Source organism: Eubalaena glacialis, chromosome 7, assembly GCF_028564815.1.
Source record: "Eubalaena glacialis isolate mEubGla1 chromosome 7, mEubGla1.1.hap2.+ XY, whole genome shotgun sequence".
NCBI lineage: Eukaryota > Metazoa > Chordata > Mammalia > Artiodactyla > Balaenidae > Eubalaena > Eubalaena glacialis.
The window spans coordinates 10,246,977-10,270,544 of record NC_083722.1 but is presented as its reverse complement, the minus strand read 5'-3'; the positions used below and the strand labels follow the sequence as shown (position 1 = coordinate 10,270,544).

Here is a 23,568-nt window from a genome sequence, read left to right as displayed (position 1 = left end):
ATGGCTGAGGACTCACTCAGGTGGGAGTGATGCTGGCTGGTGTTTATGCCCAAGAGGTTTCTTTTTAGTGGGGAGCAAAGACCAGGGAGCTCAGGAAGGCTGTCCCAGTGACAGTGGCTTCTGGGCCCTTTATTGCTCACTTATGAGTGAGGGCTGGCAGCTGGGCACTTTCCATAAGTTATCTTACTTACTTACTTACTTACTTACTTACTTACTTACTTATTTATTTATATATATATATATATATATATATATATAGCTGCGTTGGGTCTTCGTTTCTGTGCGAGGGCCTTCTCCAGTTGTGGCAAGCGGGGGCCACTCCTCATCGCGGTGCGCGGGCCTCTCACCATCGCGGCCTCTCTTGTTGCGGAGCGCAGGCTCAGTAGTTGTGGCTCATGGGCCCAGTTGCTCCGCGGCATGTGGGATCCTCCCAGACCAGGGCTCGAACCCGTGTCCCCTGCACCGGCAGGCAGATTCTCAACCACTGCGCCACCAGGGAAGCCCCATAAGTTATCTTTATTTGCTCCTCAGGATATCACTGCCTGCATTTTGCTGATGAGGAAGCTAAACCCCTGAGAGGCTAACGCTCTCATCTGAGTTCGCACAGCGACTAAAGGGCAGGCCTGGCTTCTGCCCAACTTCTAAGCCGACCAGCCCGTGACACTGCAATCTCTGAATTTCTGGATAACTCATGAATCTCTTGTATTACAGGAAAGGAAAAACAAGATTCCCCTTTCAGAGGCCAGCCATGATATGAGAGTTCTTTCGAGTGATTTATAGGCTCGTTATCGTGTACCCAGTGCCTCTTGGTAGAGGGCCCTGTCCAAGGCCCAGCTGTCACACTGCTGGATGTGCCCATGACCCTCCCTCCCGAAGCTTAGGCCCCTACCTCCATCCAAAGGACATTGTAAGGGTTTTTTTTTTTTCCCTTTCAAACAAAAATTGTAATTTTATCTATTCATTTTAAAATTTATAATGCACTCACTGGGTTTAAAATTCAAAGAGAACAAAAGCAGACATGCTGAAAAGCCCCCCTCCCATTTCTTGCTCTGAGCCACCCATTTCCTACCCAGAGGCACCCAGCGTTACTGGTTATCAGTGTTCCCTTCCAGAGATATTTTACATAAATACAAGCAAATATACATTTATTCTTTGCTTTCTATACAGATGGTAATATAGCAGGCACGTTTTTCTGCCCCTTGCCCTTTTTGTATAACTTTCCATATCATATATGAAGAGCTTTCTCATTTTTATGTGAAATACAAAATTTACATAGAATCATGAAAAAGATCATGTTTAATGATAAAGTAAATCTTTTAAAAACAGTTTATATACTTATCAGTTAGCTAGCTAGCAAAATACCTATACATTATTCCCTTAAGAAACTGTCCAAGGAAAATAATGTACTATCTTGTAGAGTCTAAATTAATTGAATAAGTAATGATGCCTACACACACAAAAAAGTTGTTTTGAATCAATTTTAAAAAAAATTTTGAAACTCAAGCAGCACGAGTTGGCATTATTAAAAAGAAATGCTTCAGTAAGTTTTGGTGTCACCAGATTCCAGAGAAATGAGAGAGGGTTGTGTTTTGGGGGAGCCCCATTGCTCCACCTGGATGGAGAGCCTTGATGCCACTGTGTTCCTGCAGGGCTGCATGGGACTGGTCCATGGGGGCCTTTCGGCAAAGATGGTGAGCCAGGGAGTATGGCCACAGAAAGCCCATGTCACTTCTTTTCTTCCCTGGAAAGCTCCCTGACTTCATTGCTCCTATCTATCCACCTCATCTACTTACCCTGTCTCCCCCAATATGAAATGAGTCAATTATCTGAGAGGACCCAGGGGCAAAACACACTGACCAGAAGCAATTTTTTTTTTTAATTGAAGTGTAATTGATTTACAATGTTGTGTTAGTTTCAGGTGTACAGCACAGTGATTCGGTTATACACACACACACACACACACACACACACACACGCACATATACATACATATATCCTTTTTCATATTCTTTTCCATCATAATTTATTACAAGATATTGAATACAGTTCCTTGTCCTATATAGTAGGACCTTGTGTTTATCTATTTTATATATAGTAGTTTGTGTCAGCTAATCCCAAGCTCCTAATTTATGCCCCCCTCCCTCCCCTTTGGTAACCATAAATTTGTTCTCTATGTCTGTGAGCCTGTTTCTCTTTTGTAAATAAGTTCATTTGGGCCATATTTTAGATTCCGCATATAAGTGATATCATATGATATTTGTCTTTCTCTGTCTGACTTCGTATGATGATCTCTAGGTCCATCCATGTTGCTGCACATGGCATTATTTCATTCTTTTTGAGTAGTATTCCGTTGTGAATATATATACCACATCTTCTTTATCCATTCATCTGTCGATGGACATTCAGGTTGCTTCCATGTCAGAAGAAGCAATTTGTAATGAGGATGGAAGTACGCTGCATACCTTGTCAGTAGAGTTGTTTTGCCTCCCACCCCCGCCAGCCTCCCACCCCTGCCAGCCTCCCACCCCCGCCAGCCTCCCACCCCAGAGTTGTTTCTGGTCTAACAAATTTCAGAACCTCAAGTAGTTATCTACAAGACATGAGCAATGGGCCAGCCTGTTCCCCAGCTATCTACTAAAAGTAACTGTTTATAACCATTTTAAAGAAACTCCACAACATCCCTTGGTACAATAACAACATGATCATCATTACTATTTATTGAGCACTTACTATGTTCCAGACCCTGTGCTAGTTTTTAAGATGATTCTTAAAACTCTCCAATGAAGCTGATACTCTTTTCAGCCCCATTTTACAGATGAAGGAGTTGAGGCTTACAGGCGTAAAGTTACTTGTCCAAATAAGTGGTAGAGCTCTGAGGTCAGACTCAGTCCTTGGTCTGGCTCCCCTACATGTGACCTTCATCAGTATTCTTTACTGCAGCTTCACTGGTGTCATCAGGAAGTTTCAGCCAAGATTACTGAAATTTAAGTCCAATTGTCATCTTTTGCCTTCAAGGAGACAAACAAAAAGAAAATCTAATGTTCATCATCCTTTGTAAAAATAACCCTTTATATCCTTGAAAACCATAATTAAGTATCCTTTCAAACTTCCTTCCTCTGAATTCTTTCCTCCTTCCCCCTTGGGTTAATTTCAAGGAATAAGGATTTATTGAAGATGGTCATTGTTCTAGGCCATTGGAGGACACCAGGAAATAGAGATGGTTCCTGGTTGTTCCAAAGGTTTCACTGGTTGGTTAATAATAGCATTTATTAAGCACTTACTGTGCCAGGCACTGTGTGAAGTAGCTTACATGCATTATCTCGTTTAATCCTCATAACAATCTTTTAAGGTAGATACTATTGTTACCCACATTTTATATAATCTGAAGCCCAGAAGGTTTGGGGGAATCTTGCTTACAGTTATAGAATTCACAGATGGTTGGCAGCTTCAATATTACACGTGAAAATATGGCTAAGAATCCCAGATGTTATATAATGAAGGTTCAGAAAGTTATACCTGATGCAGGCAGCAAATTAGAGATGGAGAGATACCTGAGGCTTGGAGTCCTCAGGAAAGATGTCTCAGAGGAGACAGCACTTAAGTTGGACCTTGGAGGGGGTGTTGGCACAGTGGAGACTGGAGAGGAAGGGAGCAAAGGTCTGAGGGTGGGAAAGTGTCCAGTGAGGCTGAACCTGTTTGCACTTGAGGACTTAGCAGAGGGGAAGTAGAGAATCCCTTTAGAGGGATAAATCGTGGCCAAGGCATGGGAAGTCTCAAAGGCCATACGATGGGCGATGGCAAAGATTAAGTTTCTAAACAGGAGGGGTGTGTGTGTGTGTGTGTGTGTGTGTGTGTGTGGTATGTGTATCATTGTTTGGAAAAGACTAATAGTGAGATAGATTGGAAAAGGGATGTTAAACATTTTTTAAAGCCACTGTATTGACACAGTATGGACCTTTAAAAAATTGATTGCATATCAGCAGTTGGCAAAAACTCCTCTATTTGAATTTTGCAGTGAGTTGTTTAGATGTCCAGTTGCTGAGAATTTTTCTAAACAGTTTACCAAACCTCTTTCTTTTCAACTCATTCAACTTAAAGGTGTGTGTGCAATGGAGGTTGGGCAGCATGTGCTCCGCAACGTGTCCTTAAGTGCTTTCGCACCCCTGAATTGTAGCTTCTAGAAGGACTAAAGTGCTCTCCTCCCTTGAGGCCGTGTGGAGGGCCAGCTGCAGCACCACAGGTAGCCCTGACTTAGCACCAGAGCCCCTCTGGCCCCCCATCTTCTCTCTATGCCCCCCAAATAAATGCAGATTTGTGATTCACTTAGCAAGGCACCATATGAAGAATATAAATCGTGGATGTTATACTTGGAGCCCCCCTACGGAACATCTAGTCCAAACACTAGCTGTCTCTCTTCTCTCCAACATGCTTTACTATAAAGGGGAAAGGTTGTATCACTGGGGGATTGTTCCAGTGTCGTTGCATCCTTGGAGATTCGCGCAATCATTAATGGCTCAAAGAAGTACTATATTAGAGAAACCTTTTGCTGACGGAGAAGAATGCTTGCAACTTGTATTTATTGTGTGTGTGCCTGTGTAACAGGGTGCTTAACATTGCTTTAAAAACCATCAAGACGGAAACACACAGAAGCATACGGGGCGAGGGTGGTGATTGGCAAGTCGAATCTCTGCTGGGGCAGTAAGGAATGAGATCTAGGCTGGGGCTGGGGATGGAAAACAGAATTGCAGCTATTTTGCATTTTTAACAAGCACTTCCCAGACTTCTTAACCCTAGAAGCCTTTTCTCGTGCATGGCAGGGCGGTGAACACCCTGGGGGGGGCGAGTGTTCCTCGGAAGAGGGGCTTCAGCCCCGCCCGTCACTTCGTGGATGAGGAAATGCACAGGGGCAGAGTTGGGGCCGGGGCATGGGAACAGGATCCGCGTGAAGTCTCCACCCCCATCCCCGGCCTCGTGCCCACAGATACTGACTACTCAGCCTCTGATAGCCAGGTGTGTGTGGAGCGGGACACTCCCTGTTAAAAACCACCAGGCAGAGCAGCAAGATAAAGGGTGTTTGGAGAGAAGAGCTTTGTGCCACTGAGGCAGTGGTGGGGGAGTGGGTGACGGCCCTCGAGAGCAGGTTCTGCCGGGTGAATGACGCTTCTGCTGGCGCTGGATAGCAGGGGACAGCCCCGTGTCCCCCAAGCAGAACAAGGTTCCTCCTCAGTGTGGGCGGAGCCACTGCCTCGAGTCAGCTTTCCAGGCAGTGGCCCTAGAACTGCTGATTCATTGGCGTGTGTCCAGCATAAACACAGTGCAGGTTTGTTTGCCTGGATTTAACAAGGGGGATTGGGGTGAGCTGGAGACTCTCTGGGACATCAATGTCGTGACCCTTTAGGGCCTGGGAATAAAAGGAGAACAGAGGTCCATAAACACAAAGCTGTTGTTTGAAAAAATAAGGATTAATTGCCCGAACTCACTACCCTAAGGTAACCGACAAGGATAGCGAGTCTTATAAACTGGTGTTTGATGTAAAAGAGGTATGAAAAGAAATCTAAAGGAGAAGTGAGCTGCATAGACAGAGCAGACATGACTGAGGAGGGAATAGTTCATGACTTTATTCTTATATATTATTATTTATTGTTATATTATTATTATTCTGCTCTATGAGTGCTTTAACTTTCACAGAGAACATTCTTTAGGCTTTACACCCGAAAAAAGGGTGAATGGCTCTGTTTCAGGCACGGTGCTTTACCTGCCCCTCACCCATACTACCCCGCTTAACACTTACCTCTCTTCTCTCACCCTCCCACCCCCTCAACAGAAATTGCCCTGTGTAAAAAAGGCACTCAGCTCTTCAGTGAGCTAATAGCATAAGTTATACTCATAAACCCCTTGATGACTGCTTAACCTTAATGCACCGAAAGAAAAGAAAAATGATTCTGTTCTTTCCTTTCCCAGCCTGGCAGGAATGCACGAGAGGAATCTTATCTAGGTCCCAGACCCCTATCTTCCTCTCCCCAGCCCCAAGCAGGACAGCAACCCTTCCTTGTTGCAGAACGATTGGTTTTTACAGAAGGTTCCCACCATCATCACTTGCCCGTTTTAAAGACCGTTTAAAGACCGTTGCATGAGCTCCATCGGCATTTTTAGCTTGCTGATGTCATCTCTCGTTGGTTGGGACCAGAGCCCTGTGGGAGCAGGTGCCTGGGTGGGTCCTCTCCTGCCAGTCCTGTCTGGGGATGCTGACACAGGCCTGAGATGAGAACGTCAGCCTCCTGGTGGACCTCCTCTGCTCTCCCCCAACCCCCGCCAGGGAAGTGGCTGCAGCTGTTGCTAAGCAACCAGTTTACTCTGTGCTCTCCTGGTCAGCAGATACAGAAGCAGCCCTGTAACTCCTGCTGGAGAGTTCCAGCTGGGAGATACCCAAGGGCTGGACTTGAACTCTGCTGCTGCCCACCACCTCTGACCCTCCCCTCTGTGCTGAGGGGCCCGTCTTCCTAGAGGTGTGGGTTTGCCTTTTGAGACTAGAAAAAAATCATCTAGATCATTGACATGATCATAGATTCAGCTTAAATTAAACAGAATCTCAGAAGTTTAAAGTGATGTATACCTAAAGTTTATATCTCCATGTGTCTTTAAAACCCTTAAGAGACAGTTGATTGTGTTACTTTGCATCAGAAAGCTCAGAAAGTTTTATTTATTCTCTAAGGTCAGGAAGGTGCCCTACACGTCTCTGCTCCCTAGCTGGTGGGACCTGTGAGCTTGGAGTATCAGTAGCCCCTGTATCACTCACACCTCGCTGGACCTCTGTGGATCTTTAAGAGCTTCTGCAGGCCAGGTTCAGACTTTTTTTTCAGGTTCAGACTTCTATTGTAAATTGTGAACAGGTACTACAAAGTATCTACAGCAAGCCAAGAACTATGCCAAGGGGAAACCAAAGTATTGACCAGTATCAGATGGCTCCTGCCTTTAAATAACTTCTAATCATGGGTTAGGGGAGAGAGTACATAGAATGTTCTAGAACAAAGGTTCCCAAACGTTCTTCATTCATGGTGCTCTTAATGTCTCAGTAATTTTTTCATGGTGCTCCTAGGCCAAAAGAAAGACCTGGCAATTCCATTTAGTAAGTCCAAATAATAAGATCCAAATAGTATGCAATAGACATATATAGTATGTCTCAACAACATACCAGATACTTGAAAAAATAACACACAAATTGAAGGAATAAAAATATTTGTATTGCATTCTGAAATGATCAGTATGAGTTACACTGGGATATGTGTGCCCATTGGGCACCGCACAGCTTCTCATACCACAGAATCAGGTGGAACACACCACCCTCATTTCCCGTCCTGCCTTGATTAGTTTATTTGCTTTTCATCACAGCAACTGCCGAAAACCGAGCTTCACAGAGATGGCATGTTATCGAAAGGAATGTAGTACAAGTCAGTATTGAAACTGTGAACCTTTTAGAGCGAGTATCTCCCGTGGAATCCGATAGACGTCGAGTACCACTATGTTTTCCTCAAAAATTAAAGATACACTGCAGTGCTCTGTTTACAATAGCCAGGACATGGAAGCAACCTAGGTGTCCATCATCGGATGAATGGATAAAGAAGATGTGGCACGTATATACAATGGAATATTACTCAGCCATAAAAAGAAATGAAATGGAGGTATTTGTAATGAGGTGGATGGAGTTAGAGTCTGTCATACAGAGTGAAGTAAGTCAGAAAGAGAAAAAGAAATACAGTATGCTAACACATATATATGGAATCTAAGGGAAAAAAAATTTAAAAAAAGGTCATGAAGAACCTAGTGGCAAGATGGGAATAAAGACACAGACCTACTAGAGAATGGACTTGAGGATATGGGGAGGGGGAGGGGTGAGATGTGACAGGGTGAGAGAGTGTCATGGACATATATACACTACCAAATGTAAAATAGATAGCTAGTGGGAAGCAGCCGCATAGCACAGGGAGATCAGCTCGGTGCTTTGTGACCCCCTAGAGGGGTGGGATAGGGAGGGTGGGAGGGAGGGAGATGCAAGAGGGAAGAGATATGGGAACATATGTATATGTATAACTGATTCACTTTGTTATAAAGCAGAAGCTAACACACCATTGCAAAGCAATTATACTTCAATAAAGATGTTTAAAAAAAAAAAAAAAAAAACAAAACAAAACAAAAAATACACTGCAGTGCCCCTGCGAGTTCGGTATGGGGTCCCTGGATGCCTTGGGTGCCGAGACGTTCAGGCTGGGAACTGTGGTTCTAAAGCACAGAAACTAGTAGTGGAAAATACAAGACCAGGTAGAGCCTGGGCACCGCCCTCCCATTGCTTCCCCGGGCGGCCCTTACTAAGTGTTTGTGGGATGAGTGAATAATTACATGAAAATCCATGATACAACTGGCTTCCTCGTCAGTCATGTTTTACTGCCTGTCCAGTTGTATTTAGAATCGTGATGTACTTTTCAAGATGAGTCACGGGTATGCGGAGGGAACCAGAATATGTGGGTTTGAATCCCGGCTCTACCACTTACTAGGATGTGAATTTGGGCATCGACTCTCGAGGGTTTGGCTTCATGGTTCGTGAAATGGGGATGACAGTGACTCTTCAGGGTGTTGGGAGGATCTGATGAGCGCAGCTGCGCCTTGCCGGGTGCTTTGTACCTAGTGCACTCATCCGTCACTACATGGTGGTTGTTTCCATAACCCTTCCTCCTGGGGTGGACATTTAGACTTCCTGCAATTGAGCACGACAAGCTTTTCTCAGGAGGAGGGGTTAATGAGAGGTGGGTGGGTGAGGGCTGTCGTGGAGGAGGGACGGGGACAAGCCACACCTGCCTGCTCTCCAGGGCCCTGAACGACACCCGCCCCACTGTGGAACAGAGCAAACCAAGCCTGGGTCTCTGTCCTTGTTCTCTGTTTCTGGCACACCTTTAGGGCTCTGCTGTGTCTAAGATATCTGGACATCTCCCCACCGTTCTGTGCAAGTCTGATGTGTGGCCAGGTGTTCACGAGCCCCAGGCCAGGCTTATTCCAGCGCTGTGCCCATGTAGAGCCCTCCTCTGGGAGTCAGAGAGAGCCCCTTCCATGAAGCAGCATCCTCCGGATGTATAAAGAGCCGTTATCACCTTTATGCCTGTATCCCGCCTCCTTCAGGCCCTCACAGTAGTACTGTGTGGAAGAGAAAGCATTAAGACTTGACTCAGCCCGTCTCCTCATCTGCAGAATGGGGCTGCTTCCCCCTGACATCACCGGGCAGCCCACGAGCTTTCTCGCTTTTCAGGCTTTCAGCTAGCATTGCTCAGGCAAACACAGACCCAGGTACGCCCAGTTTTCTGGGAGTTCCTGCCAGCTAGGTTTTTGCCTTTACAAAGAACCTGCATTGTTTGCAAATTGTTGCCCAAACAGAAGAACAACAACAAAACCGCCAAAGCTCTAAGACTCACCCTAGCCAGCGCCTGGGCCTTTCAGCCACGGTTGACTAAATTTGCTGAGTCTTCATCTGCTCAGTGCAGGGGATTGTCATCTGGTCGAGAGATGAAAAACTGAACACTGTCTCTTTAAGAGAAAACGTTGGTGGAGGGAGGATGTGGCTGGCTTGTGGGCTGCTCCAGGGAGGACTGGATCTCTGTGTTCAGTTAGGGGCTTTGTAAAGTCCCCCTGCCAACCCCACGCTTCCCGAGTCTTGCCCATTTCTGAGGTTCTGAGTTCTGTGGACAGGGCCCTCATCCTGGTGATGACGGTAGCACAGATCCGTGCAGACATCAGCTGCAACCAAGGGTGAGGGGTGGTTCTCAGAAAAGGGATTCCAATCTGCAGCCTTGGTCACTAGCTGAGCTTCAGTTATTTGCAGGAACAGCTGATAAGGTGCTCAGCCAAATGTCTCATGCTGCCTTTGCCTTTCCATCTGCCTGGCCTCCCCTCCCGGGCCACCCCACATAGCCAGGGATGCCAACGGAAGTCCCTGCCGGGGTGTGCCCCGTGTCAAGTGAATCAGCACCCCAGCCGGTGCCTGTCGGCTTTGTGTTTTGTTTTCATTCATGAGAGCATCTAACATCCAGCCCGGGGATTCCAGGCAGAGCACGCTGCAGCAGATTTGTTTTTTCGGGGGACTTTTTTGCTACTGCATCTCAGCAGTAACTTCATTCTTGCAATAGGCTTATTCCTTCCAGCAGACTTTCCTAAAAACTATTCATTTCGTACTCTCAGCAGTCCTATCAACCTGGCAGGGCCAGGTATCAATCAGCCCCATTTCACAGATGGCTTTTGCACATCACATCAGTGGCAAAGCCAGACTTAGGACCCATTTCGAGTTCAAGTCTTGGTACCTTAACCACTGCCAAAACCACACACCACCACGCCCACCCCTTGTTGTGATGCACTTACCTCCCTGCCTCTGATCTCTTTTGAATTTTTGTCTCTCTCAGAGCTGACATGAGCTGTTTTTATTTGGATGTGTTATGGAATTCAGCAGACATTCGTGAGCACTTTTCATGTGTCAGGACAGCACCTGTTGTCATTTCATCCTCAAGGCAGCCTTTTGAAGAAGCCGTTATTCTTCCAATTTTATAATAAGGGAACTGAGCTCCCTCAACATCAAATGGCTTGGGTCACACTGTTCCAAATGCCAGAATCAGAACTTCAATCCACGTCCCCCGACCCCCATTCCACTTCCCTTTCCAATAAATCATGCCGGATCTTGGGCTGCTTTATTTATAGGCCCTCAGTGGTTCCTCTGTGCCCAAATCAATCTTTTCAGAAAGGGGTCCAGAAAGCTTGTAAACCTGTTGTACTAGAGAAGCATTTTAACTTCCAACAACAGAAATTGCCTGGCCGATTTTAGCAGAATGGAATTTTTTGAAAGGACTTTAATTCGTCACAGAAATGTTCAGGCGCCTGGGGAAGCAGGCTTGGAAAACAAGAAGAACAAAGAAAGGCTTGGCAGCTGGAATCGGTCCAGATCACACGGAGAAACCCAACCAATGTCGACGGGGACCCTGTTGCTTGCGATGATGCTGGCCCTGGGCCGCAGGTGCCATCATTGGCATCACTGCCACCGCAGCCCTTGGAGACCGATGTTGCTATCCCCACTGCCAGCCTGGACTCCCCGCCTTTCTGCTTCCTCGGGTTCCAGGCCCAGGCAGTGTCCCTGGTTGGCCAAACCCAGGTGTGCCTGTGTCTTCACTGCAAAGGCTGCTGGGAAAGCAACCCCTGGCTTGGCTTCCATATGGAAAGAAGCTCTGCTTCCCACCAAGATGCCCACACTGGAAATTCCCACATGGAGCAGGGAGATGCGGGTGCTGGGCGGCCCCTGAACGTTACAAATCTCCAGCACACCCCGCCCAAACATACACAAACACCTAGTTAATTCTAGGTTACTTCTCTGTTTCTAATCATCACCACCTTCCCACCGCTCCCTCCCCGCCCCTCGTCACATATTTGGTCTAACACGCGGAGATGCTGTAGGTGAAGGTGCTTTGGGAAGTGGTTTGTTAATGATGATCCCGACCTGATAATCCACAGCCCTGGATCCGGTTTGCCTCCTGGCTGTGGGAGAGGTTTGTTACTGTTGTCTGGTCACATCAGCAGAAATGCTGAACTTCTGTTCCCTCTGCTTCTGGCTGGGGGCAAGATCCCTTGTTTCTACGTGAGGAAGCTTAGAGCATCAGGCTGCTTTCCTTTCCTAGGCAGGTTTCTGGCCACACCGAGGTACTTATTCCCCCAAGGATCATGGTGGGGTAGGAGTGTGGCCCCGCTGTCGTTTTCCTGCTGCCACACTGTTTCTTAGGGGTGAAGTATGAGGCAAGGCCATTGCTACCTAGTTCCTTCTGCCAAGGTAGCAGGTGCCTGCGTGCAGAAGGCCGGACCCTTAAGGGCTTCCTTTATTCAATGTGGGAACGCAGTCACCACCGTGGTTCCACGGCCACTCTCCTTCCTGATAATATTCTTTCAGTTGCTCTGGCCAGTTCACTGCCACAGGTGTAGAGCAATGACGTCTACCTGTCAAGGACAGCAGTGGCTGTGGTTCTCCCATGTGGAGCCTCCAACCCTTCTTGGTTTTCAGCTCTTCCCCCTCCAAGCAGTAACTGGCCTCCGCCCTCCCTCCATCCCCTTCCTGAATCACTTCTCAACTCAGTGCTGGGGTCCAGTGGGGCCCAAAGGGTTTGGGCTTCTTTTATTAACCCTCCTGGTGCTCTGAGGCTTAGTCACCTAACGCTACTCCCACCCTCCCACTGGTAGCAATTCCCTACACGGAAAATGGAAAACATAGAGCTTTGGGATCACAGAACTGAATTTGCAGCTGGACCTGTGCATGTCTATGATCTTGGGCAATCGTGGTCTCTCTCGGCCTCCATTCGCTATTCTGGACAAATGGGGATAACGATGCCTGTATGATGCTTAACTGAGCCAACGGGAAGCCAGGGCACCTAGTGGGTTCATAACAATTTCAGCTCCCCTTCCCTTCCTTGTGTTCATTCTAGCACCCAGAGGCCAAGTCTGCCACCGTCCTGGCCCTGTTCCTATTACCACTGCCTACAGGGAGCCCTGAATTGGGGACACAATCTCCGTGGTAATGAGGAGACTAATAATAGGTTTTAAAAAGCCTAGAGTACCTCACCAAGTCCTGTTTGATGGAGTAAAAACTACTGCAAGAACACAGAAGCAAAGGGAGGTCTGGAAGGGATGTTGACACGTGTCTGAAGCGCTTTACTTGGGAGAATACTCGAGAATCTTCCTCTTGGCAGAGCTTTCTAGGGCTCACAGGCAAATGAAGGGACTGGGCTGGAGTAATTTTAAGATGACCTTCGCCCCCTGCTGTCACTCCTGTGATTAGTTATATGGCCAAAGGGTGATTATCTGGGTGGACCTAATCTAATCACAGGAGCCCTTTAAGGACAGAGTTCTCTCTAGCTGCTGGCCAAGGGGGAAGTCAGAGACATTCCAAGCGTGGGAAGGACTGCCTTCCGCATGATGCTGATACTGGCCTGAAGATGGTGCCACTCCTGAGGGATGCAAGTGCCTCTAGAGGTTGCACAGCCAGCAAGGAAAGCAGCAGGGGACCTCAGGCCTGCAGCCCTAAGGAACTGAATTCTGCAGACAACCTTATGAGCTGGGAAGCACATTCTTTCTGGCGGGAGCCTTGTGGAACCCTGAGCAGAGATCCAGCTGTGCCCGCCTGGATTTCTGATCTAGAAAAGTGGAAGATAATGGGTGTTGCGTTAAGCTGCCACATTCATGGTGGTTTGTTAGGGTAGCAGTAGAAAACTGATATAGGCAAGCAATAGGGATTGGTGGGGACTGTGGTCTACAGAGGCCACTATTCAGCTCCAGCTGATAGTCGTCGTGCGGGAGGCTCTGGAGGAAGAAACCCAATACTTCTGGATCTTTCTCTTTTTTAAAAGAGGCTAGACTGTGTGAAATATAGTGATTAAAAAAAAAAACAAACACCTGCTCGGTGAATATACCTATGATCCCTTCACTGAAGCATTACCCCTCTTGAATGGAAAGAGTTTCCTACTTTTTTTTTTTTTTTTGAGAAGTTGCCTAGTTTTAAGTCTTGTCTTACATTCATATTATGTGTACAGTGAGGACAGCGCTTCTCTGAAGCGTGTTAACTTGCCATTGACAGGGACTGGGGTTTTGTCGGGGACTCTGGGGAGGCTTTGGGAGCTACTGCGAGTCTCCCACCCTTTGGGATGTGTGATGAGAATTCCCACTATAAATAAGAAGAAGAAGTACAGATTTCTTTATTTCTCTGTAGCCATCCTGATCTCCGTTCTAAGCTCCATCTTTAGGGGGTAGGTAGGAAATGGAGTCGTAGTGCAATCCGGTCATCTCACCAACCCAGTCGCTTACATTTTCTTTTAAGCAGCTCGGCCTCTTTTTGATGAGTCTGGTGGCCCAGTTGTTCAGTACTCTACCCTTTGCCCGCCTCTGCTGTAGAAGGTGGCGGCTTCTAAGGGGAAAGTGAGGCTTGCGTCACTGGCTGTGTTCCCTGGATCCAGGTGGTGCCTCTGGCTCTGGCTTGTCCAGGTGTGCGGTGGCAGTGCAGGCCACTCCCCAAAATAAAGACCACTAAGGTGCGGTAGGTGTCATTTGGCTATTTGGGACCAACATAGAGGGACTGATGGTCCTCTGTCCCCAGTCCTGATCATTGCAGCCACTGCATCCAACCCCAGACCTCTGTCCTCCAAGGGGCCCTCTCACCACCTCCCTGCCCCGCTCAACACTTGGCTCTGTATGGGCCACCTCTAGGCAGGGAGGTTGGGAAGCTGGCTCCCACATACCCATTGCTGTTTCTAAACCTCTCCTCTTGGTTTCCCTGGGCTAGAAGTGGCGAGCTTTTCTTTTCTCTCCTGGGGATGCCTAGGCTGGAAGGAGCTGGTTAGAAACTTCCCAACATTATATCCTCAACCTCAACCTGTATGAGACACAGCGGTGGAGATGTGTGCGATCGACCAATAAGGAAACCGCAAATGAAAAGTGTTTCAGGAGTGCCGTCCCTGTTATGGGTGTTACAGCCTCAATGATTAGATGATACTACTATACATGAAACCATATTAAAAATCTAGCTACTGACAGGGATTCCTGTGCAAAAGGAGGGCTCTGATGACAGGCCCGAGTAGTGGAGGAAAGTCCATAAAAAGGGTTGGTGGAATGGGGGCTGGCCTTTAAGGGCGGGTTGTATACAGAAAAGCACTTGAACATCTCAGTCAGTTCAAGATCAAGTCCTGTCCATGTTAGCCATGCTGACTTCCTTTCTTTGGCTGTCCCCCTCTTTCAGAGCCCACAGAGGGCATCCTTGACAAAAGGAGCTGAATATGGGTCACATTGACCCATTTCCATCTCAGGTTTGAAATTAGAAGTTGCTGTGGGACTGCGGGCAGTCATTCAGCTGAGCGTTGGGCACACCCGCCCACCACTGCCCCGGTTTCTGGTGCTCACCCCAGCCCGTTACACCACCTCCTGGGAGCCCTCCTGTGGTGCCGTGGGCATTGCACATGTGTGCATTGACATGTGGGGCTGGCCAGAATGGGAGCATGTGTCTGGGTTCAAATCCCAGCTGTCCTGGTCATTGAGTTTTGTGGCGCCATGGGCAAATAGCTTCCCCTCTCAGAGGCTCGGTTTCCGTGTCTGCCTTGGTTAGTACCTGCCTTGGGGGGTTGTGTACACACAAAAAAATGGAAGGGAATGTAAAATATGCAGCCTCTTCTGGCACAGAGTCGGTGCTCCGTGAGTGGTGGCGATTGCTATTTTAAATTATGTCAGGATTATAGTGAACACATCAGATTAGGGCTGTGAGTCACGAAGTTGTTTGTCAGGAACTGTCATGGGGATTGAAGATGAGGGATTTAATCTCTCCAAAGGGGCTCTCCTCCCAACTTATATGGAAGAAGGGCCAGAGGGCAGAGAGCAGGGTTTAGACAGGTCCTTTCTGCTGATGCTTTTCTCAGCTGAAAGCAAACACGTGTGTGTGTGTTGGGGCCAGGGGGGCAGGGAGCAGGGGAAGGAGATAACAGGGGTGGGATGGGAAGAAAGGAAGGAAGGGACTGAGCTGGACTGAGTGGAGTGTTGCAGTGAGGGGGTGAAACTGACCACATGTCCCATGTCTCCGGGAGCACAGAAGGAACGATTACAAACAGCCCTGTCTGTTCAGATGCTTAGTTCTGTTGAAACCAGAGATCTATCTTGGCCTTTAAAATGTTTTTTTCTTCACTCTCAACTGTAGTTCTGCATGATTTCCTTTGAATTAGAGACACTTTTAAGACTCTAATGATCTTCTTCCTCAGAAAATGAACATCAGGTTTCACACAATTTTTTTTAAATAGTCCAATTTTAGTGGTTTCTCAGACCCAGGTTAAACACCCATGTTTTATTTTATTTTTTGAACAGTGCAAATCTTTTAAAACTCAAATTGCATTTCAAATAAAGGAATTTTTAAAAATCACCCTCGTTTTAGACCATTTTCTAAATGGGACCCAAAGCTTCTGAATGAAGAGGTGAACTCTTACACATGCTTCAGAACCCTGCCCAAATGTCACCTCTTCAGCAGAGCTCCCTACCACGCCCAAGTCAGTTGGGCAGCCCCTCCTTTGCGCTCTCATTGTTTATCTTTCTATTAGATCCTGTATCTATTAGATCCCATAATCACTCATTTCCTGGTTGGTTTCTTCTACTAAACTGTGAGCTCCTTTTCATCCTTCTTACTCATTTTTTGGGTCCCAGTGCCTAGCACAGAAATGTTGCAGGAATGGAATATAAAGGAAGATAATGAGTTCCCTGCTTGAAATGCAGGGAAAGCCCTCTCTGCCTTGGGTGAATGGGGTGGTGGTGGGGGAACTAGGAAGCTGTACCCGATGGGACTTCTTGTGAGGCTCGGCCAACCTGCCGGGACAGCGCAAGCCAGCCTCCAGGGCCAGCATCCGTTTTGGCTTTCAGAAGATAAGGGGCTGTCAACACAAGTGGAATGATTGGGAAGAACTGGTGGGAAAGTAGCATCGGCCTCACAGATTGCCGCTGTCGATTAGATGAGGGAGTGTGTAATTGTAATTGTGCTGGCAGGGGGGGATGCTTTGAAGTTCCAGGCTGATCATGCTAAAGAATGACTCTGGGTGGCTGGGTGGCATCCATATTTCCAGGTACCACCTACCTGATCAAGGGCAGGAGGGGACAGCAGCTCTTTGGGACAGCAGAGAGCATGTGTCTTTCCCCGGAGGTGTCAGTGGGAAGCCCCTTGCCCTGCTCCTGGGGTCCCTGGGATGGGGTATCAGCCCTCATAAAAGCTCCGGTCTCTGGAAAGAGAGATGGGTGGGTTCTCAGCCACAGCTTGGAGACCCTGAGCTTGGCGGGCGTGAGGGGCGCAGCTGCCTGAAAGCGACTTTGGGGTCTGTTGGTCGGAAACTCCTTCCCTGTGGCACTGAGTCCTCCGAGGGCCGTGGATATTTGGACTCAGATAGAGAGCACACACTCAGCAGGCTCTGGAGGAAGCAAATTCTCCATCTCCCTATGAGGGATCTCAGGAGGGCAGTAAAACTCCTTCTGAAATGATTTCATGTAAAAACTCCTGACAAAGAACAGGCATACTGCCTTGCACGTGGCACTTTCACCTTCCAGAAATTTCCCATGATCTCATTTTCTCCCCAACTTCAGCTCCGTGACATGGGTGAGAAGGCATTAATCCCACCATCCTACGGACAGAAAGCTCTCACTTTATTTGCTGACAAGGAGTTCTTGTCTTGATAAAGTAAGTTGGTTCCAGCCCAAAGGCTCCCCAAAGACCCAACTTACGTTCTTTGTCCTCACGCAAATGGGCAGACGGTGTGCATGGAGGTGGGTTAGGAAGACTCCCCAGGACACGCAGACCAGTCTCCACATGGCCTCTGCCACCCACCAGAGTCACGTTGTACCCCCTTGACAAATGCAGCAAGGTCCCAAGACAGCCATTTCTGGTGCAGCCACAGGCCCCTGGGTGGAGCCAGCTGAGCGTGGGGGCAGTGGCGTCCCCGGGGGGAGCAGCAGGGTGGCCACCGGCTGCCATAGCCCAGAGAACCAAGAAAGCTGCTGCTGTTCTTCTGCATCACTGTGAGAGCCAGTGGGCTTTGCTGACACTCTCCAGCTGCTCGGGAAATGTTTGGGGTTTGGCAGAGCCTCCAGCTTTTCCTCGGGCACTCGGGATTTTCCCCTGGTCCATTTCGCACTGCCTGTGGATTTGGAGTGCAATCAGGTCCGTATGTTTCAAGTCCCTTTGCTTGATTCTCTGCCACACGATTTTCTCTCAAGTTTTGGATCTCTTGCCTTAGAAGGAAGACACATCTCGCCACAAGACGATATGAACCCCCAACTTAAAGGGAGTGTGTGTGTGTGTGTGTGTGTGTGTGTGTGTGTGTGTGTGTGTGTGTGTGTCTCTCTCAGAGACGTGTGGATGCAGGGCAGCGGAGATGGCACTGCTGTACTTTTGGCAAAGTTGTACACCCAGGAGTGACAGGGCGTAGGCTGTCCTCTTAGGGTTTGCAGCGCAGAGACCAGGGTGGTAATTTTCCTGTTAGGGATCAGCCATGGCTGCTTTGAGGGCGGACTCTGCCTCTCCCTGAGCTCTTCAGTTCCTGTCTCCTTGGGAGAATCGACTTACCTTCATAGCAAAGGAATGTCAGAGCCATGGGCTTGGGGAGGATGCCGCTACTTATTATTTCCTTTCCAGCACAAAATGGAGAGGGCTTTTCTCTGAAGAGCCCATTCCAGCACTTTCTCTGGAGGTGGCAAGAAAGGCATGGTGCTAAGACATATGAAAATCATGAAGACACCAAAGACCTATGATATTTCTGGAGAACCAGACCCAAAGCCCAGGCTGACAGGGGCGATTTAGAAGGCAGGGATCTGTCTGCTTTCTTCGGGAAAAATCCCCGCATGTATTCAGTGGCATCTGACACACCCGGATTGTGGGCTGTGTGACCCCTCTGCGCAGACAACACAAGCTCCCTTTATATGGCATGTGATTTTAGGGGTGAGGGGAATGCTCCGTGCCACGCTGATGCACCAGCACACACACACACACACACACACAGTATCTGATGAATGAAAGTCCACAATTAGAATGGTATTCTTTAGCCTAAGCCCTTGATTCTTGTTAAACTGCTAAGAACATTGGAGTTTCAGGTTCTGGGCATTTTGGAAGGGCAGATTTTGGTGGGAAAAAGCAGGCCAAGAGAACCTAAGGATCTTGGTGGTTGGGGGATGGTCCCAGAGAGGGCTTTGCAGAAGCCCTACCAAGAGGTAGGGTTGAGGGAAGATTGCGTAAAACAGAGAAAACAAACTCTGCTCTATAAATCTGCGAGCAGTCTGCTAGCTCTCCATTTTGGGTTCCTTTGAAGCTGGAGGCATTATCTTATTTTTAACAATACGTTATATGGGCTTCTAGGAGTTATCTTACAACTTACAATGGAGTTGCCTGTTCTGCAGAACCCCAGGGGGCCATGCACAAGCTGGGGATGTGTGGGTAAAGTTTTATGTATACGTGTGAATTGATCTTCTGAAGAGAGTCCATAGCCTTCACCAGAATCATGAAGAAGTCCTGTGGAATTGGAACGGGAAGATCTGAGACTTGGAAGCATCACAAGTTCAGGGTCAGAGGGGCTTTCATCAGATCCCTGGGCACAGGAACTGGGGCAGGTCCGTGAGCTCTGGAACCTGCCTGCCCGCCCGTGGCTTTGGAGGGCCCTTCTGCCATCATGTTAAGTCTTCGTGTCTCCTTTGGACCTAAAAAAAGAAAAACAAATGTTTTTCTGACTGTAAAAGTTAAAACTCATAAAATATGGAAAAAGGTAGTGAAGAAAATAAAAATCAGTCTTAATCCTACTAATCAATTAATCACTGTAAACAGTTTGAGGTATTCCCTTCCAGGTTTTTTCTTTTGTTCTTTTAAGAGAGAGTTGAGATCATAGGATGTCTATGAATAGAGCCCTTTTCACTTAACATGACCTCATAATCATCTTGCTTGCCATTAAAAAGTCTTTATAAACATCATTTTCAATGGCTGCACAATACTCCATTATATGGATGTATTACAGCCTACTTACCCATTCTTCTATTGGGCATTTGCATTGTTCTTAGCTTTTTGCTTTAATAAATCACGCAGTGATGGCATCTTTGGGCGAGAAGCTGTGCTTACATTTTAGAGGATTTCTTTATGATAGGTTCCTAGAAGTCTCTTTTGACTTTTGAAGATGTTGTGTGTTAAGACGTTGCCAAGGCCCATCTGTAAAGTGTGAATGGTGCAGAGGACTGTGGGCAGAGAGGTGGGGTCAGGCAGCAACGATCTCCGGCTTCCTGCACACACATCGCATGCCTCTAGGTGCCGTGGGCATAGAGGAGACTTAAGAAAGCAGAAGGCCCAGCCTTGATCCTTGAGGAAGCTGCTGTCTAGTGTGGGACCACAACATACGTAAATAGCCCAAAGGAAGAGATGCCTGTATCTCAGAATCTTGGGGGAGGCAGGCCTGCATTTTTTCTGGAAAGGGAGTCTATAGCTTTCACCAGTATCTTTTCATCTACAGAGCTTCAAAGAATTACCCATGCGATGATTGCTTTGGGTATGTGGAGGGGAGTGAATTATTTTTCTCAATTTATTTATTTATTTTTTTACTGTTTTATCTGATAGTTCTTGGAATAGAAAAAACAAGATAAACTTGTTTTTTCATGTGTCGTTAATATGACAATAGCGTGTACTCAGAAGATGGCCATCAGGGGTCTTGGTTTTGTGGACCCTGAGATAGGGTACAGGAGAGGCCACAGCCTATACCCAACAGGTGTGAGGCAGATTTTGGCAACATTTGTCACCTGTACCTGCAGTGACCTACCCATCTGTTTACATAGAAATCTGCTCCTGCCAGCATGATCCCGTGTTACATGAGCCTAATGCCGAAAGGACCATATTATCAGAACACGATGTCACACAGGTGCGCGGCACTTTTGGTAACACAAACCAATGTTTCCTCACCCCTCTTCCAGAGCCTCAGTCCTCACCTCGTTACTCAGAGGTAAAGAAGCTTCTTACTGTTCATTCAGGGTCGTCAGGAAAGCCAGCCCAGCTCTGCCAACGTGGAGGAGGCCAGGAGATGGGGTCATTGCGTGGCTCCAGGCCTTTCACTCGGGTCTGGAATTCGATGTGCACCTGGAAACTGACAGCCATCGATTGTATTTATTTTCTCCAGTCTGTTCTGGCCACTTCTACTGCTCGGCGAGCTCTTCCAATAGGAAAATGAGAGCACCACGTGCCTGTGGCCTTGCCCAGGCATCTCCACTGGACAGACGCCCACAGTTGTAGGACTTCCACGGGACCCTCTTAGCTGGGCTTGCTGGGAGTGTTCATGGATTTTGTCAAGTCTGGTGCCTGTGGTCAGGACAACTGGGATGGGTGCGTGTCTCGTCACCCCATCCCCCTTGTGGCATGTCCCTTGTCTGTGGCTGGAGTGTTCAGCTCTCCATAGGAGGGTCTACGTGCAGAACATGACCGGACAGCAGAGAACTCATAGGCAGGCATGTGCTTTGACTCCGAAGCTCCCCAATCTGGCATCCTTCAATCTGGCTTGCTAACAAATCGGTATACTTTTTTAAAAATTATTACTTTATTTTTTTGAGTTCCAACTGGCTGTTTCTCCAGGTTCAGCTGAGTCGTTTTTCTTCCCTGACTCTTGGCTTTATCTTGGAATAAATCCTTTTCTTATTCCCTGTCACTCTCCTATCCTTGGATCTTTGGTTTTCTCCTGACCCAGAACCACTTAGTTTCCTAAAGGGCTTCCGCCTACCTATGAACTTAGGCACTCGGTAGAGTCATCGCATAAGCTTAATTCTTATTTGGCCTCAGCTCCATTGCCAAATGCACCAACGTCCCCACCCTCCCAGGCCGTGAGACAGATGAGGGTCGAATCACTGCCCATCCCTCAGATATAAGGACTATCCGCTCTTCCCGTAAGGAACAGGAAAACATTAAACGAAGACATCTGTGAGCACAGCCAGCTCTAATCCATAATGCAAAATAAACAAGCAGGAAAACACTCAAAACATAATCCTTGGTGTTTTCTTGCTTGATTATTGCAAGCAATAAACAAGCTTGCAGTAAACAAGCTTGCTGGTTGTGGGAGAGACAGCTAAAAGCTTAGACTTTTGAAGTATATGGTTAAGAAATTCTTCCTTATCCTTAATCAGGCTCGCATTGCCGTGATTTCAGCTTATGTATTCAGGTTCTGTCCAGATAAAGACACTGTTCTCTTCTCTACCTATGATATTTTTAATAAAAATTATATTTTACAAATAAAATAAAACATATAAAACATTTCATATGTAAGATAGCTTTTAATAAAATACACGTAGAACGTGATATTGTATGCTTTAATAGAACTTACATTTTGTATTTAAATATTTTAACTTTCCAAGTAAAATATATTTGTATATAAAATGTTATAGATTCATATAAATAAAACATTAAATGAAGCATTTGATATTATATTGGCAAACATTTTAAAAATTTCTGAAATATAGACTTGAAATGTATGGAAATAAATCTTAATATTTAAATCAATGTGATGGTTTAAGACTAAAGTAATTCGACTTAAATATTTAAAGTAACACTGAAATGTATAGAATATGTTATTTTTGTATAAGTAAAAGGTGTTGTAAGATGTTTTAAAAGTGTAGTAAGGGTAGCTGGTCGGGTCTGGTTCCCGGTCCATAACTTACGATTTGGGGGCCACAGCGCCCCCTGTCGCTCGCTCGGCGCCAGCGCCCTGACGTGCTGTTTGTCCTCCCGCCCGCAGGCATCGGCAAGAACGTCATCTGCGACCGCACGGCCACGCCGCTGGACGCCTTCCGCATGATGTCGGCCGCCCACTACTACCCCAAGCTCATGAGCATCATGGGCAACGTGCTGCGCTTCCTGCCGGCCTTCGTGCGCATGAAGCAGCTCATCGAGGAGGGCTACGTGGGCGAGCTGCTGGTGTGCGAGGTGCAGGTGCACGGCGGCAGCCTGCTGGGCAAGAAGTACAACTGGAGCTGCGACGACCTGATGGGCGGCGGCGGCCTGCACTCGGTGGGCACCTACATCATCGACCTGCTCACCTTCCTCACCGGCCAGAAGGCTGTCAAGGTCCACGGGCTGCTCAAGACCTTCGTGAAGCAGACCGACCACATCAAGGGCATCCGCCAGATCACCAGCGACGACTTCTGCACCTTCCAGATGGTGCTGGAGGGCGGCGTGTGCTGCACCGTCACCCTCAACTTCAACGTGCCCGGCGAGTTCAAGCAGGACGTGACCGTGGTGGGCTCAGCCGGGCGCCTGCTGGCGGCGGGCACCGACCTGTACGGGCAGCGCAACAGCGCCTCGGCGCGGGAGCTGCTGGTGCAGGACTCCACGCCCGTCAGCAACTCCCTGCTGCCCGAGAAGGCCTTCAGCGACATCCCCTCGCCCTACCTGCGCGGCACCATCAAAATGATGCAGGCCGTGCGCCAGGCCTTCCAGGACCAGGACGACCGGCGCACGTGGGACGGGCGACCGCTCACCATGGCCGCCACCTTCGACGACTGCCTGTACGCCCTGTGCGTGGTGGACACCATCAAGCGGTCCAGCCAGACGGGCGAGTGGCAGAACATCGCGGTGATGACGGAGGAGCCCGAGCTGAGCCCCGCCTACCTGATCAGCGAGGCCATGCGCCGGAGCCGGATGTCCCTGTACTGTTAGCCCAGACTGGGGACCCAGCGCGACCGAGGGCTCCCGCCTGGGGCCCAGAGAGGGGGAAAGGCTGGGGGAGAGGTGGCCTCGAGGAGTGTAGGGGCGGGGACGTGGAAAGGCAGGGTGAGAAAATGGCATCTGGGAGGCTGAGCCCCTGTCCGGGTGAGGGGCCCCGAACGAGACTGTTGGCACGGTGACCCGCGGTCCCTGAGGTCGTCCCTGCTGGCGTCGGCTGAGACGTAGGCGGTCAGCCGCCTCTGCTGCCCTTTACTGTGAGAAGCTGGGAGGGGTTGCCGGCCTCCGCCCCTCATCCATTGCCCCCCACACCTTGGCCT

At 48.1% G+C, this 23,568-nt stretch overlaps 1 protein-coding gene across 3 annotated transcripts in view; it reads left to right on the top strand.

The window, feature by feature from the left end:
* The window catches only part of GFOD1 (Gfo/Idh/MocA-like oxidoreductase domain containing 1), a 101,713-nt gene extending 78,400 nt beyond the window's left edge, over window positions 1-23,313 (top strand). For all 3 annotated transcript variants that reach the window (XM_061194835.1, XM_061194837.1, XM_061194836.1), the window contains exon 2: window positions 22,323-23,313. In XM_061194835.1, coding sequence (XP_061050818.1) covers window positions 22,323-23,242 — 920 coding nt within the window. In that variant the 3' untranslated portion in view covers window positions 23,243-23,313. The remainder of the gene's footprint in view (window positions 1-22,322) is intronic.
* The last annotated feature ends 255 nt before the right edge of the window (window positions 23,314-23,568 follow it).